The 17214-nt window shown below is 45.3% G+C and overlaps 1 protein-coding gene across 1 annotated transcript in view; it reads left to right on the top strand.

The window, feature by feature from the left end:
* Nucleotides 1-16965, top strand: part of LOC141073081 (uncharacterized) — a 36514-nt gene extending 19549 nt beyond the window's left edge. Inside the window, exons 3-7 of the mRNA XM_073560410.1 lie at nt 12755-12852; nt 12931-13009; nt 13101-13198; nt 13321-13438; nt 15414-16965. Coding sequence (XP_073416511.1) covers nt 12755-12852; nt 12931-13009; nt 13101-13198; nt 13321-13438; nt 15414-16795 — 1775 coding nt within the window. The 3' untranslated portion in view covers nt 16796-16965. The remainder of the gene's footprint in view (nt 1-12754; nt 12853-12930; nt 13010-13100; nt 13199-13320; nt 13439-15413) is intronic.
* The last annotated feature ends 249 nt before the right edge of the window (nt 16966-17214 follow it).

Raw genomic sequence — 17214 nt, 5'->3', positions numbered from 1 at the left:
GGGTACGCAGGCCGCATGCCAACGGAGGCGGAGCTGACCGGAGGAGGTGTGGGCGGAGCTTCACGAAGGAAGTCCGCTTCCCTCCGCAGCTCCTCCATACGCTAATGTGAAACTAGCCTTACTTACAGTGTGCTGCAGTCTGCAGAAGCCGAACATGTCAGCTCTTATCAGTGACGCCGCACTGCTCTCTGACTGACTGGGAGGAGCTGCGAACAGGACATCCTCCCAGCGTGACGTCACTACTTCTTGCGGCTTCGGTGCTCAGAGCTACTCAGAGAGCAGTGCAGGCGTCACTACTGAGAACACGGCTGACAATCGTTTTCAGCTGCTGCAGACTGCGGCACACTAAGTAACAGCGCTCTTGCGTTCTCATGACTTTTTATGTCACTCGCCACTCTTCTCTGCGGGAAGGTTAAGCAGCTCTTGACAAGGCTAACTGTTATGATTGAGTCACCGTGGGAGGCAAAAACAGAAATGCAAGCTAAGTCCAGAAAACCAGAGAGGTTGGCAGCTATCGGATTGCAGACCCCTGAACCTATCAACACAACTAGCAGTAGCCGTGGGGGGTTCCTACGATGCCCTAGACCCCTCGATCACAGCCGGAGGACTAGATAGCCTAAAGACAGAAAGGGAAATCTAAACTGCCCCAGAGCAGACCCCAAAGCAAAAGGCAGCCCCCCACACATAATGACGGTGAAGCAAGAAGAAAGAACACAACACAGACAGACTGAGCAAAGACGGGGCCCAAGCTAACTAGATAGGAAAGGACAGGAAGGCTGCTGTCTGCAATCCGTGAAAAACCCTATGAAAATAAGAGCCAACAGACTGACAGTGAAAAAGGCCCTGAAGACGCTAGGCTTCAAAAAGACTACGTCAGTACTCAGGAATATTCTGTAGACAGAGCAAAAGGAGATTCAGCTCACCCCAGCAGGGAATGGCAGAATCCAGAAAAGCAGGGCAAACAAAAACCAAACACAAATGCAAAAAGGCAAAGCAGAAAACTTAGCTTTAGAGGAGCAGGAATCAGACGTGTCCTAGAAGTCCACAGAGAAACCACCCGCAGGGCAGAAGGGCGCCGGCAGCCCTATATCCAGTCAGCGACTCCACTCAGCCAGTCATCATAATTAGGCTCAGGTGCCTGATAATCAGGCTCATTACCTTCCTTCACCAGAACAGGGAGCTCACCAGACCTCAGTGACGAAGGGGAAAATGAACTCACAACAGCTAACAATGATTGGCCCCAGCGCAGCCAATCAGTGTTAGCTTTGTTTGTGTCCTCTTCTCCCTGGCCATACAGCACAGCTCAGGTAATGAGCTACTGTCATCTATAAAGCGCGTTCTCCCCCACAGTGTAAGCAGCAGCAGAGGGAGATGGAGGACTTCCTGCTACAGCTACAAATGTTGAACAAGAGCCCCCCTGCCAGCCTAAAAGTAAGTGTAAATGGGGGTCTTTAGTCTGGGGTAATAGAGGGGGAGGGACCAAATTACTTAGGGATAAATGAGGGCCCAATTACCTCATCTCTCCTTTCACTGACTGCACCCCTCCCCCGTATCACCCCTGACTGAGCCCCCTCCCTTGTATTACCCCTGTCTGCACCCCCTCCCCCGTATCACCCCTGACTGAGCCCCCTCCCTTGTATTATCCCTGACTGCACCTCCCGTATCACACCTGCTGAATCCCCTTGCCCCAAAATCACCCTGACTGAGCCCCTCTACCCCTGTATTACCCCTGACTGCGCCACCTCCCCCGTATCACCTCTGCTGAACCCCCTCGCCCTGGAATCACCCTGACTGAGCCACTCTACCCCTGTATCACCCCTAACTGCACCCCCTCCCCCTGTATCACCCATGACTGTGCCACCGCCTCCTGTATCACCCGTGACTGCGCCACCTCCCCCTGTATCACCCCTGACTGCGACACCTCCCCCTGTATCATCCCTGACTGCCTGTGTTCCCTTCCCCTATATCACCCCTGGCAGTGCCATTTCCCTCTGTATCACCCTGACTGAGCCCCTCTCCCCCTGTATTACCCCTGACTGACTGTGTCGTCTCCCCCTTTGTTACCCCTGACTGACTGTGTCACCTCCCTCTGTATCACCCATACATAACACCGGAAGGTCTTTACGATTGTCGTCTTGCCCTTTGGACTACATGGGGCACCAGCCACATTCCAGATGCTGATGGACATAGTGCTAGAACCCCTTCGGAAGTATACGCCAGTGTACTTGGATTCCATCATCATCTTTAGTACTGTACTGGCTGGCATACCCACTTGTCCCAGGTACAAGCTGTAGTGAATTCGCTCAGATTCGCATGCTTGATGGCGAGACCCAAGAAATGTGCAGTAGGGGTCGAGGAAGTCCAGTACTTAGGATACGTGCTCGGCCGTGGGGTTATCAAACTCAAATAAAATCGAGGCCATACAGAACTGGCCCCGACCTGTTACCGCCAAACAGGTGAGAGCATTTCTCGGCAGCATTGGGTATTACCGGAGGTTTATACCTAATTTCTCTGGGAGAACAACACCCTTAACCAATCTCCTAAAGGGAAAGAAATCGGTAATGGTGCTGTGGAATCCTCAAACAAAGGAAGCCTACCAATCTATGAAGGTGACGCTGTGCGGACAGCCCATTTTCATCGGCCCCAACTTCAAGAGTGACTTCGTCGTGTAGACGGATGCCTCTAACATTGGCCTAGGAGCAGTCCTGTCGCAGGAGATGAACGGTGAGGAACATCCGGTCACCTACGTATGTAGGAATTTCACCCCGACTGAGAAAAATTATAGCGTAGTGGTGAAGGAGTGCCTGGCTATTAAGTGGGCCTTGGAGTCCCTACGCTATTATTTGCTTGGTCGACCACTTCGCTTGGTGACAGATCATTCACCCTTGGTCTGGATGAGAAATGACAAGGAGAGGAATGTTCGGGTCACCAAATGGTTTCTGTCTGCAAAATTTCGATTTCACCGTGGAACATCGTGCAGGGAAGGCTCAAGGGAATGCGGATGCCCTGTCCCAGGCACCCTGTATGGTGAGAAGGGTTCAACCCCACAAGTCTGAACAGAGGGGATTATGTGAGGCAATGAGGGGGATCATATTCGAGGGTCAATAGGTGTGCTCTAGGATGCGGACGGAGTCTTAAACATGCTGGAGTGCCTTGTGTTCACAGCAGGACGCCTGTGAGTCACAAAGCAAAGTAAAAGAGTGTATTGGGTCCAAGTAGTGACTCAGTCAGGTTTTTAGGGAAACCCGTTAAGGGCTTTTATTTTTAGAGGGATTTGCAGGTTTGGTAGTGGGGCGAATCCCTGTCTCCAGCCTGGCTTTTGGAAGTGGCTCTATGGCTACGATTCCATTTAACTCTGTCAGTTTTTGCCTTGAGTGTGTCAGTTTGGAGTTTGCAGGCTGCAGGGAAGGTGTCTCTGTGCAACCCAGGACTGTATGAAGCTAACATAGAACCAGGGAACTCAAGGCAGCTGATGCACGCAAAAAACATGGTGGTGCCATCATCCACGGCAACGGGTTTGGAGTTCTGGACTGTGTTTACGGTGACGCATCTGCGATCCGGACGACATCGCTCCTGTGTGTGAGTTTTTAGAGATTAAAGACATTTGCTTTGAACTTTTCTGTGGTCCCTGCCTATCTGTTGCACTGCAACAACCCCACTGCACTACAGCACGCTTAAAAAGATGGACACCACTGGATCACAGGTCAGACAGTGTGTACACAGTGTCTCCATCTGCCTCATTATAGGGAATCTTCGACTGGGGGTTTCAGCTGAATCACATATTTCAGAGATTTACACGGACATCCCGATGTAAGCGCTCAGCGTAGAGTGCAGGATAGATGTGAGCCGAGCCTTACTTCGATCTTTGGGAAGCAGAATTAACAAATTAACAGCAGGTGAAGAATTGGTTTTATTTATTTTTGCACTGTTTTTCGTACGGTATAAGTGATTAGACGACTTTATTCTTCGGGTCGGTGCAATTACAGCGATACCAGATTTATATCGGGTTTTTATGTCTGGCTTCTGTCGAAATCTAAAATACAAAAACTTAATTTAGTAAATAAAAAGTGTATCACCATATTTGGAGCGCTATAATTTTCCTAATTTTTTGGGGAGTTGGAATGAAGAAAAAAAAAGCAATTTAGGAAATGTTTTTTAAGTTTATTTTTTTTTCTCTTTTTTATGCTTTTCACTGAGTGGAAAAACAACTTTCAGTCAGTACCATTACAGCGATATGACATTTATAACTTTTTTTTTCACACAATGAAACTATTTTATAGTAAACATAATAGTTTTTGCATTGCTTTATTCTGAGCTATGCGTATGTTATTTCTCCACTGATGGAGCTGTATGGCAGCTTGTTTTTTTGCGGGACAAGATGACTTTTTAGCGATAACATTCTTATATACATTTGTCTTTTAGATCTTGTTTTATTCCACTTTCCGTTCAGTGATATGATGATAAAGCATAAAGGGGTTAATTAGTGTGACATTTTTATAGGTTGGGTCGTTCTGGACACTGCAATGCCAAATATGTGTACTTTATTTGTTTTTATATAAATGTCATGTTTTTTCATTTATTTTGTGATTTATTTTGCTCTTTTTACTTAGTCCTTCTATGGGACCTTAACTTATTAATCTGATTGCAGATATCATGCATTACACTGCACATGTACTGCATTGACAGAAGCCTCTTAGACTGTGCTCCTGGCATGGTCTAAACAGCCTGTCACTGGCAGATCCCGAGGTTGTCATGAAGATCTCGGGTTGCCATGACAACCATCGGCCCTCTCCCGGGCTCCTAAATGTTGCGATCGATATTAATTTATCGCTGCATTTAGGGTCTTAAAATGTGGAGCTTTCTCCATCTCTGTGGTTCCATCCCTGGTGGAGACGAAACTTGGAGAAGTTGTGTTTCTTAGTGCTGCTCCTCCATCTGACTGACGAGGGTCTTCTCTGTCCCTCTCCTCAGGGTCCTCATCCTCCGAGTGCAGAGTAGAGAGCATTAAGCTTTGGCCTTACTGATTGTCACTTCATACTTGTGGCCAATGTAATTTAGTCCCTGATACATAAACCAAGAATGACCACTTCTGTGAGACGTGTCTCATACAGTGGGTACGGAAAGTATTCAGACCCCTTTAAATTTTCCCCTCTGTTTCGTTGCAGCCATTTGGTAAATTCAAAAAGTTCATTTTTTTTTTCTCATTAATGTACACTCTGCACCCCATCTTGACTGACAAAAGAAATGTAGGAATATTTGCAATTTTATTAAAAAAGAAAAACTGAAATATCCCATGGTCATAAGTGTTCAGACCCTCTGCTCAGAGACTCATATTTAAGTCACATGCTGTCCATTTCCTCGTGATCCTCCTTGAGATGGTCCTACTCCTTCATTGGAGTCCAGCTGTGTTTAATTAAACTGATAGGACTTGATCTGTAAAGGTACACTCCTGTCTATATAAGACCGCACAGTGCACGTCACACCAAATGAGAATCATGAGGTCAAAGGAACTGGCCAAGGAGCTCAGAGACAGAATTGTGGCAAGGCACAGATCTGGCCAAGGTTACAAAGGAATTTCTGCAGTACTCAAGGTTCCTAAGAGCACAGTGGCCGCCATAATCCTTAAATGGAAGAAGTTTGGGACCACCAGAAGTCTTCCTAGACCTTGGCCGTCCAGCCAAACTGAGCGATCGTTGGAGAAGAACCTTTTTTTTTTTTTTTTTGATCAAATAGATTTTTATTAATCAGAATTCAAAATAAAGAATGTACAGTAAATCTTCCACAAACAGTAGATTTATAAATTGAACAACCCTATTCCCCCCCTCTCATCCCCCCCATGTAGACAGCATATATAACTCTTTTCTCCATAAGATTCCTCTTACACCGTAATTTAACATTAGTTATTTCCTCTTACACCGTAATTTACCATTAGTCATCCTCTTTACCCATATTGTCAATCAAACCATACAAAACAGAAATGTTCCTATGTTCGGGTATTAATGGTCTATCCACAACACCAGCATTGTAAAATATTGCATACTCCCATCAGTTAACTGTACCGTTTTGTAACCAGGGATTCCACAGCCTCTCATAGGTTTTAGAATTGCCTCTTTTAGCATATATCCTTTCCTCCAGCTGGATGATACAAGACACCTGTTTCACAAACTCTCTCCCAGAAGGTGGTTCTTTCCTGATCCAGTTCCTCGCAATCAGCTTCCTTGCTACATATAGTAGTCTGGCTATAGCAAGCTTTGCACTATTAACTATTTCAATTTCCTCCACATATCCCAGTACGCAGACCAGTGGGTTTTTGGCTATAACACTTCCCGTAAGCCCCTTCTATTCTGTTAATGACATTAAACCAGAACACAGATAGCCTGGGACAAGTCCACATCATATGAAGGATTCCGGCATCAGACCCCCCACATCTTGGACAGCCAGAGTTGTCCCTCAGCCCCATTTTAAACATCAGAAGTGGGGTACGGTACACACGATGGATCACATAAAGATGGGACAACCTAGCTGGTTCACTCATAGTGAGTTTGTGGACATATTCTAGGATGCTGTCCCTTACCTCGTCAGTCATCACCCTAATCTCTCCCTCACATTTGGATCTTGCTTTAAGTGGGAACCCCATTAAATGTGTATGCAATATATCTTTGTAGGTGTTAGAAATTATCCCTTTTGTAAGTCCAGCACCACCACATATATAGTCCAACACTATGTCACATTGTATCTGCAGGTTTCTGGAAAGTTTTTGAGCCGTAATGGCATGCCGTACCTGACAGTAGTGATACCATTCAGAATCCGGCAACTGAAACTCACTCTGTAATTGCACAAACGGTCTCAGCTCCCCGTTATCCATAATTTGAGACATTAACGTCAGCCCCCTACATTTCCAGCATTCCAGTCTCCCAAGTTTCCAAATCTCTGGGAGGTTACTATTATCCCATCTAACTGAATCTACTCAACCCGGTCACCCCTCTCGCCCTCTTTAGTCTGTTCCATAGGTCTTGTAAGAGTCACAGAGTGGGACACCCGTCTCCCATTACACCCATCGTCCCATCCTCTAGGCCAAGTATCAACGGGTTTATATTTAGTACGTATTCCAGCATTCCTGATGACGCCTGCCTTCTCTTGATTAGACCACCCTCTGAGATGTTGACTTTGGGCAGCTAAGAAATACAGTTCCGGATTTGGTAGTGCCAGTCCCCCCTCATCCTTTGGTCTTTGCAAGGTTTCAAGCCTTATTCTAGGTTGTTTCTTACCCCATACCAAGGCCCTAAACAGTGAATTCACCACTCCGAACCTTTTCTGCGGTATCCAGATTGGGGAGTTGTGTAATATATATAAAAGCTTGGGCATTAAAACCATTTTAAGTAGATTAATCCTTCCCACCACCGACAAGTGTAATTTGTTCCAAGTATCCACCTTAGTTCTTAGAATTGCCAGTAGGGGTACTAGATTAGTAGTAAGGTACTCAGTCACCGGTAGGGAAACCTGTATCCCCAAATATTTAAACATTTCCACACATTGTAGTTTATTGGCCCCTATGTCTTCCTGAGTCCATACCACCTCCTTGTCCACTTTTTAAATAGGCTTGATTTAGACCAATTTATGGTCAGTCCTGAGATCTCACCGAACTCCTCAATGGTCTGCACAGCATGATCCAATGAAGCCGAGGGGTCCCCTAGGAATAACAAAAGGTCATCCGCATACAGGCCACCTTTTCCTCCAAATCGCCATATTGAAACCCCTTTATTGCCTTGTTGCGTCTAATAGCAGACGCCAATGGCTCTATTGCAATAGCGAACAGGAGCGGTGACAGTGGACAGCCTTGCCTCATTCCTCTATGCAGCTGTATTTCCGTGGACATTACCCCATTAATCTTAACTCTAGCTGTGGGTTGAGTATACAATAGCTGAATCCACGCTGTAAATTGAGGACCAAAGCCCATACTATGCAGCACTCTCCACAGGTATGACCATTCTACAAAGTCAAGGCTTTATGGGCATCAAGTGAGGCTATCACCCTCCCACCTGGGTTATCGACTGGCAACTGCAGATTGAGATATAGTCTCCGTATATTGGATGCTGTTGATCTGTTGGGCATAAACCCCGATTGATCCATATGAATCAATGTATCTATAACACCAGTTAGTCGGTTCGCCAGCACTTTAGCCAGTATTTTCACATCAGCTGTCAGCAAGGATATTGGCCTGTATCAATCTGGAATTCCTGGATTCTTACCGTCCTTAGGAATCACCGCCTCCCGCATAGACGCAGGCAAAATCCCTTCTTTCATAGCCTCCTCAAACACTATTAATAGCTTGGGTAGCAGAATTTCTTCTAGGTGTTTGTATATTTCCTCAGGAAGACAGTCTGCTCCCGGGGCCCTCTCATTAGTCATGCCATGCAGAGCCATTTCCAACTCCTCTACTGTGATAGGAGACTCCAACTTATCCCTATCTTCCATAGATAGTGTCGGAAGCAGTCCTGCTCCTAGAAATGCCTCCGCCCCCCTTCCCCTCCCATTCTACTCGATGAATAGAGGTTCTGGTAAAAACCTGCGAAGACCTCCAGAATTTCGGGCGTCTCAGTAACCCTTGTCCCCTTTGCAGTATCCATACTATGTATAAATGAGCTGCCTCTCTGGGCTGCAGCTATAATCGACAATAGATGACCAACTTTTTCCCCTTCTTCATAGAATCTAATCTTCTGAAAAGCCTGCTTCTTAGTTGCTTTATCCAGTAGTAACCTATTGACCCTTTCATTTGCCTGCCTAAGTGTCAGTTGAGTGTCGGGTGTAGCGTGCTGTGCCATTTCTATTTCCGCCTTAGTTAGGGCTTCCAGACTATCCACCTCATCTCGCTTAGTTTGTGTCTTTCTCCTACATATATCCCTGTATAGAATTCCCCGGAGATATGCCTTCATGGCGTCCCATACCACCAGAGGGTGAGCACTATCATCATTATGGACAAAGAATTCCCCAATCTCCCGCATGATGCCCTGCATATTTATATGTTGTATCCAGGCCGGATGTAATTTCCACTCTCCCCTTATCCGCCCTCTCAAACGCTCCCGTTTAATGGACACAAGGATGGGACTGTGGTCCGAAATCACTCTTGGTAAGTATTGCACATCCCCCACCACTGCATTCATCAACTCATTAGCTAATGCCATGTCGATGCGAGATAGGGTATTATAAGAAGCTGAATAGCAGGAGAAGCACTGTTTCCCGTCATTTCTTACCCTCCAAATGTCCATCAAACCCATTTCCCGAACTAAATTGCCAAATGGGGTTATAGTGTCACTCAATACTCCCAACGGCCTCCTAGTCCTGTCCCAATAAGAGTCTATTACATTATTATAGTCACCCACTATCAAAAGAGGCAATACTCCCCCTCTTCCTGAGAATTCCCAAGTCTCCCTCAGCTTAGTACTCGAGTAAGGGGGTGGAATATAAATAGCGGCAATGCACATAAGGTGGCCAAATAGTTTACATTTGATGACTACACACTGTCCATCCAGGTCAATATGCACCTCTATTTCCTCATATTGTATTGAAGTATGAATTAGCACAGATACCCCCCTTGCGTAGCTAGAAAAAGTAGAGTGATATGCCCTCTGTATCCATCGCCTATTCAAGACTATCGTTGTGTTCGGTAAAAGATGAGTCTCCAGGAGGCATACCACCGATGGGCCCTGGTCTTGTATATATTTGAATATAGCTGCCCTCTTTGTTTTGTCAGATAAACCCCTAACATTCCAACTTAGTACCTTAATTTCCCCCCCCTCCATAGTGTTGATAACTGGAATTATTAATCGGTGCAGTTTTCCCCCTTGCTGTCTGAACCCATCCCTCCTCCCTCACCCTCCCCTTCACCCATCCCCCCCCTCCTCTTCTCCCCCTTCATAGTGCATATACTCTCAAAGAGAGCTGGGTAGTCTGGTCCCTGGCCCCCCTCCCCTCCCGCCTCCCCCACCACTATCCTTCTACATTCATCTAATTGCATACGTAGAGCAACTATCTTCCCAGCCCCCCCCCCACAGTCCTGTTGTGCAGGATAGAAGATCCCATTGTATAACATCAATAATATAATAAAACATATAAACAATTCAAATTTTGGAAATTATAACAATAGACACCCCCGCTGTGCCCAACATTGGCCAACCACTAAATCTCAATCATCTCGCCCCGCCAAAGCCTCAATCTCAACCATATGCCAGTGGATCTAAAGAAGATCATATTCAGGAGATCAAGAGGCGTATAATAAAAGGGCCAAAGAACCGAAGGCAAAAAAAAAAAAAAACAGACAGGAAAACCAGGAACAAGGCCAAAGCCTTCCAAAAATCAGTTCTTCGACAGGAAAAAAACAGTCAAGAATTCCTTGCGAGACACTGAAAGATGTAATATGTCCTCAGCTGACAATCTCAGGCATAGTCCTCTTGACTAATTAATCAATTCCAGCTCATGTCTTCCCCCGGAATTTATGCGCATTAATGTCAATCCATTGGTTAGCTTCTATCGAATCGATGAAAAATTGCACTTTGTCAAGCGCCACCACCCTTAGTTTAGCCGGGAAAATCATGGAGTACTGCACTCCCAGCTCTCTAAGACGCTTCTTCACTCCTCCAAATTGCATACGCTGTTTTTGGACTGCAATAAAAAAGTCTGGGTAAGTAGCTACTTTTTCACCATTCATGGCAAGATCCCCCATCTCTCTCGCCCTTCTTAGAATTATGTCTCTATCCCTATAATGGAGAAGCTTAGCAAGCATAGTGCGTGGTCCCCTACCCGGTGGTTGTGGCTGCATGGGAACTCTGTGTGCACGCTCCACAGCAAAAAACTTGGTCAGAGTATCTGTGCCAAATTTCCCTAAGCCACTCTTCCATAAATTCTGTGGGGTTTCTCCCTTCGGATTTTTCCGGGAGGCCAACAATCCTTATATTACGTCTAGAGCGATTCTCTAGATCATCATTTTTGCCCACTATTTCAGAGATTTGCTGAGCGAATCTTTTTTCTGCTTTCTGGAGTTTAGTGATGTGGTCCTCTGCTTGCCCCACTCTCTTTTCTACCTCTTCTGTTCTGCTTTCAGCTTTTTTCATATCTTTTTTAAACCAGCCACTTCAGATTGAATTCCCAGAACCTGCTGTGTCAGCGTGGTTAAGGCATTCTTACAGAAGGAGACCGCGGCAAATATGTCCTTCAGTGTGGGATTCTCATGATCCTCCCCTGCCTTCTAGGTCTCACCTGCGCCCATCACAGCTCCTCCATTTTGCGGCTGCTCCTCTTCCTCCCCCATCTCTCCCGGGGAATCCTCTGAATCATTCTCCTCCTCCTCCCCTCGTTTACCTCCAGATCGTAGGGAATCCTCAGTTCTAGCAAACTTCTTCAGGTTAGCTGCAGCCTCCATACGTCTCTGACATTCAGTGTTGGCTCTCTCCGCCTCCTTCCTTGCCTCAGCTCCATCTTGTGAGCAGAGTCCATCTCCCCCTCCTGCATCTTTCTGTCTCCGGCGTGTCATGGCTCCTCACCAGGGCTTCAGGATGCAGCTGCAGGTAGTCTCCCCCTTATCTATCTGATTGTCTGGCCAATGATATCAATGGTGTCAGCGGGGCTGCGGATTACTCCAGGCACCAGAGGGAGAAACAGACCCTGTGTCCTTTCACATTGCCTGCCAGGCCACGCCCCCCGTTGGAGAAGAACCTTGGTGCGAAAGGTAAAGAACCCCAAGATCACTGTGGCTGAGCTCCATAGATGCAGTAGGGAGATGGGAGAAAGTTCCACAAAGTCAACTATCACTGCAGCCCTCCACCAATCAGGGCTTTATGGCAGAGTGGCCCGACGAAAGCCTTTCCTCAGTGCAAGACACATGAAAGCCCACATAGAGTTTGCTAAAAAAACACATGAAGGACTCCCATAAGAAATAAGATTCTCTGGTCTGATGAGACGAAGATAGACCTTTTTGGTGATAATTCTAAGGGTTATGTGTGGAGAAAAATTGGCACTGCTCATCACCTGCCCAATACAATGCCAACAGTGAAACGTGGTGGCAGCATCATCAGCTGCAGAGACAGGACGACTGGTTGCAATTGAAGGAAACATGAATGCGGCCAAGTATAGGGATATCCTGGATGAAAACCTCTTCCAGAGTGCTCTGGACCTCAGACTTGGCCGAAGGTTCACCTTCCAACAAGACAATGACCCTAAGCACACAGCTAAAATAACTCAGGAGTGGCTTCAGAACAACTCTGTAACCATTCTTGACTGGCCCAGCCAGCCCTGACCTAAGCCCAATTGATCATCTCTGGAGAGACCTGAAAATGGCTGTCCACCAACGTTCACTATCCAGTAAGACAGAACTGGAGAGGATCTGCAAGGAAGAATGGCAGAGGATCCCCAAATCCAGGTGTGAAAAACTTGTTGCATCATTCCCAAGAAGACTCATGGCTGTACTAGCTCAAAAGGGTGCGTCGCGTCTACTCAACACTGAGCAAAGGGTCTGAATACTTATGACCATGTGATATTTCAGGTTTTTAACAAATTTGCAAAAATTTCTACATGTCTGTTGTTTTAGTTAAGATGAGGTGCAGAGTGTACACTAATGAGAAACAAATGAACTTTTTTGAATTTACCAAATGGCTGCAATGAAACAGAGTGAAAAATTTAATGGGGTCTGAATACTTTCCATACCCACTGTATATAGACAGATACACGGCAGGTCATGTATTCAGTCTTTGTGTCTCCACAGATGGATCCAGGAGGAGAAATCCACCAGAGAGATGTCCCCGTCCTCTGTATCCCCAGGACTGTCCAGAGGAAAATCACAACATCCTGGAGGATCATCAGGTAGATGACACTGAAGCCCCCACAACATCTGACCATGAAGTGATGGGACCTGAGCTCATCTTACATTTTACTATTTAGGGTGAAGATCTGATTAATATTAAGATTGAGGTTATACATGGAGCACAAGAGGCGATCGCAATATGGGCCGATCAGCAGGGTGAGCAGGGGAGACTCATGTCTGTTCTGTGGTCACCTACTACTCTATCTTCTCATGACACAATTTATTTCATCACTGTGTGTCTCCGCAGATGGATCCAGGAGGAGAAATCCACCAGAGAGATGTCCCCATTCTCTGTATCCCCTGGACTGTTCAGAGGAGAATCACAATGTCCTTGAGGAACATCAGGTAGACGGCGCTGGGCCCTTATCTGGATCTGTATATGGGGGATCATTTCTGATCAGTGTCTTAGATGTAATAGATTTTGGTGGTTTCTTGTATTGTGCTGATTGTTACATCTCATATATCAGGGGGAAGATCTGATTAATATTAAAGTGAAGGATGAGACAGAAGAAGAAGCGATGACGAGGGGGGATCAGCCATGTGTGATTGAAGTGAAGGAGGAGATTCCCGTAGATGTTTCCACTGGTGTGTAATAATGTCCAGCGCGTGATGATGACTGCGGTGTGATTATAATGATGCCTACCACTGTCTCCTACACTGAGGTCAGCATGTTGGTCTCTCTGCATCCAGGCCGGCCGCCCGGTGGCATGAAGAGCCCTGTGGTAAGTCAGTAAGTGCCATGCTATGGAGGTGTGGGTCAGACATACGGCTGTCGTTCCTCTGCCACTATGGAGGCCATCTTGGATGTAGAAGGACCAGAACATCCGGCCCCGTCGCCGCACCCTGGTGTAAAACAACCAGACCCATCACCCCCCCCCCCGTTACACACACCTCGGTGTATAGCATCCAGCCCCGTTGCCCTTCCCTCGGTGCATAACAGCCAGCCCTGTTGTGCCCCTAGTATATAACATCCAACCCCATTACCCCTTAGTGTATAATAGCATTATGACTCCTGAAAGGTGAGGATGTAAAATAATGAATAAAAAAATGGATCTGTGAGGCATATAATGTGGGAAATGTTTGTCACAAAAATCAACTATAGTTGTACATAAAAGAAGTCACACAGGAGAGAAGCCGTACTCATGTTCACTATGTGGGAAATTCTTTAGAGATTAATTAAGTCTTGTTAGACATGAAAAAGTCACACGAAGCAGTAATCATGTTCACTATGTGGGAAATGTCTTATAAACACAATACTTCATATTAATCTCTTAAAAGGGGTTTTCTGATTGTGAAAAACCACTGTCTCTCAGTAACAGACACCAATCCTGTGCTGTGCTCACTCTCCCCTGGTTCAGTGCTGAGTCTCCGCTGCTGCTATCAGTGTCTGCTATTGGCTGCAGTGCTGATATCACATTGACAGCGCTGCCGCCTTTTGAGGGAGCTCAGTGGTTTTGAGCGGCTGATGCCATTTATTCTGGCAGAGCCGCTGATCTCCGTTATTGGCTATAGTGCTCTCAATGAGACGTCATCACTGCAGACAACAAGACAATGATAATGTTATTTCAATACCGCCAACATATTCCGCAGCACTTTACATTTTAGAGGGGACTTGTACAGACAACAAAAGACCCCAAGACAGCGGGCATGTTGCTGGGGAGTTATGGTGGAACCACACACAGAAATGGCAATATCGTGCATGGGTAAGTTAGTGGAGGGAGGTGACACAAGGAGTTTTTGACAGTTTCAGATATAGGGAGCACTTGATGTTAGAGACAGTGGACAGACAATCACTGGTGTTTTGTAATAATCACCGAGGCAGGACCCAGTCTCCCTGAGCATCGCAATGCTTTGATGTGCGGTGAAACTCCGTCCACAGCACAGTCACTCAGGAGACTGGGTCCTGCCTCGGTGATGCCGCTTCAGCAAATCCGTGAGTTGTCGTGACATCACCGGACATCAGAGTCAGCGGCAGCCGGGGGTCACGTAATGGGGATAAGCGTACAGTGATAGCGCCGCTCACAGGCACATTTGGAAATGCAAGGTATTTGAAGAAAGCCTTATTTCCAATGTTTAAATTGATTTGCCCAGTACACATTGTAGTGGACAACCTCTAAGGTTGTGATGTCATTATGGATTGTATAAATGACGGCCTGTATTACTCAGCTTGTATTAGTCCGATGAAGGAGCTGGACCGGCTCCATAACACGTAGCTTAATAGAATAATTTTAATAAGATAAGAAAACTCTCCCTACATCCTTGGCAGCACTGTCGGAAGCCAATTTTTTACTTATTTTTTTATCCTGGTTCTTTCCATCTGGACCTCTTGGTGGAGGATCAGGCGGCACCGCTGCAGCCATGGAGGATCAATCATGTTAACACCAGGGTTGTGCCTGGAGCTGCACAGCTAATCCAGGGGAGTAGTAGCCACTCACCTTAACCCAATATTATCTGCTGATTCACACAAGGAGCGCTTTTTATTTGTTTTTATAAAGTAAATTTAGAAATCCCTTCTGTATTGTAGAAAAATTCACATCTAATCTATCCTTCATCCTTATAGGAAATCCTTGTGAAAATAACGGTTTGTCACTAAATTGTAAAAAAGAAGATATCAGGAAGCAGTCTAATGGAGAAAACCTCAATACCCTTCATGAACCTCCTGGACTTCACAGCACTTCACTTTCTTATACTCCTCCTAATCATGAGGAACCCTCTCCTGAGCAATCTCACATTGTTACCACAATTCCAGGTGACAAAGTGGATGCAAGATTTCAGTGTGACAAGCAACTTACTACAAGCTCAGATTTTTTAGCACAAAGAAAACACAAAGGAAAAAAGACATACTGCTGTTCAGAATGTAGGAAATGGTTTACATATAAATCTAAATATGTTGCACATCAGAGAATTCACACAGGAGAAAAACCATTTTCATGTTCAGAATGCGGGAAATCCTACACAGAGAAACAGAATCTTACTAAACATCAGAGAATTCATACAGGAGAGAAGCCATACTCCTGTTCAGAATGTGGGAAGTGCTTTACACAGAAATCAAACTTTGTTATACATAGCAGAATACACACAGGAGAGAAGCCATTTTCATGTTCAGAATGTGGGAAATCCTGCACAGAGAAAAAGTATCTTATTGCACATCAGAGAATTCATACAGGTGAGAAGCCATATTCATGTTTGGAATGTATGAAGGCCTTCATAAATAAAGTAAGTCTTATTAAACATCAGAGAATTCATACAGGAGAGAAGCCATTTTCGTGTTCAGAATGTGGGAAATCCTACACAGAGAAACAGAGTCTTATTACACATCAGAGAATTCATACAGGAGAGACTCCACCATACTCCTGTTCAGAATGTGGGAAATGCTTTACAAATAAATATCACTTTGTTATACATAACAGAATACACACAGGAGAAAAGCCATTTTCATGTTCACAATGTGGGAAATCCTACACAGAGAAAAAGAGACTTATTGCACATCAGAGAATTCACACAGGAGAGAAGCTGCATTCATGTTTGGAATGTGTAAAGGCCTTCATAAATAAAAGAAGTCTTATTAGACATCAGAGAATTCATACAGGAGAGAAGCCATATTCATGTTTGGAATGTGTGAAGGCCTTCACAAATAAAAGCGATCTTATTATACATCAGAGAATTCATACAGGAGAGAAGCCATTTTCATGTTCAGAATGTGGGAAATGCTTTACAGATAAAGGGAGTCTTATTAAACATCAGAGAATTCATACAGGAGAGAAGCCGTATTCATGTTCGGAATGTGTGAAGGCCTTCAGAAATAAAAGCGATCTTATTAGACATCAGAGAATTCATACAGGAGAGAAGCCATATTCATGTTCGGAATGTATGAAGGCCTTCACAAATAAAAGCAATCTTATTAAACATCAGAGAATTCATGCAGGAGAGAAGCCATATTGATGTTCACAATGAGGGAAATTTTTAGCGCTAATTCAAGTCTTGTTAAACATCAAAGAACTCACAAAAGGGAGAAACCATTTTCGTGTTTATAATGGGGTAAATGCTTTACAGGTAAATCACTTAATAAACATCAGAGAATTCACACAGGAGACAACCTGTATTTGTCACAATTTCCACTCTGCGTCTGTCTTTTTGTTACTCTATGTCGGGGCTGTCAGTCTGTGCTGGGTCTGTGCTGCAATCACCTGTGTTCATTTTCCTTAATCAGGCTTTTTCTTAAGCATGCTAGTTCCTCCCCCCAGTGTCAATCGTACACTTGCTGTTGCCTGTGTAACACTGATCGCTCTGTGCCTGACCCAGCTTGACTTGATTCTCTTCCCGGGCTCAGACCATTTGCTTGTGACATGTCTTTGCTCGTG

Source organism: Dendrobates tinctorius, unplaced genomic scaffold, assembly GCF_039654945.1.
Source record: "Dendrobates tinctorius isolate UK_male_01 unplaced genomic scaffold, ASM3965494v1 ptg000296l, whole genome shotgun sequence".
NCBI classification, from domain to species: domain Eukaryota; kingdom Metazoa; phylum Chordata; class Amphibia; order Anura; family Dendrobatidae; genus Dendrobates; species Dendrobates tinctorius.
Note: the sequence above shows the minus strand (reverse complement) of the source record. Positions and strands in the feature narration are given on the sequence as shown.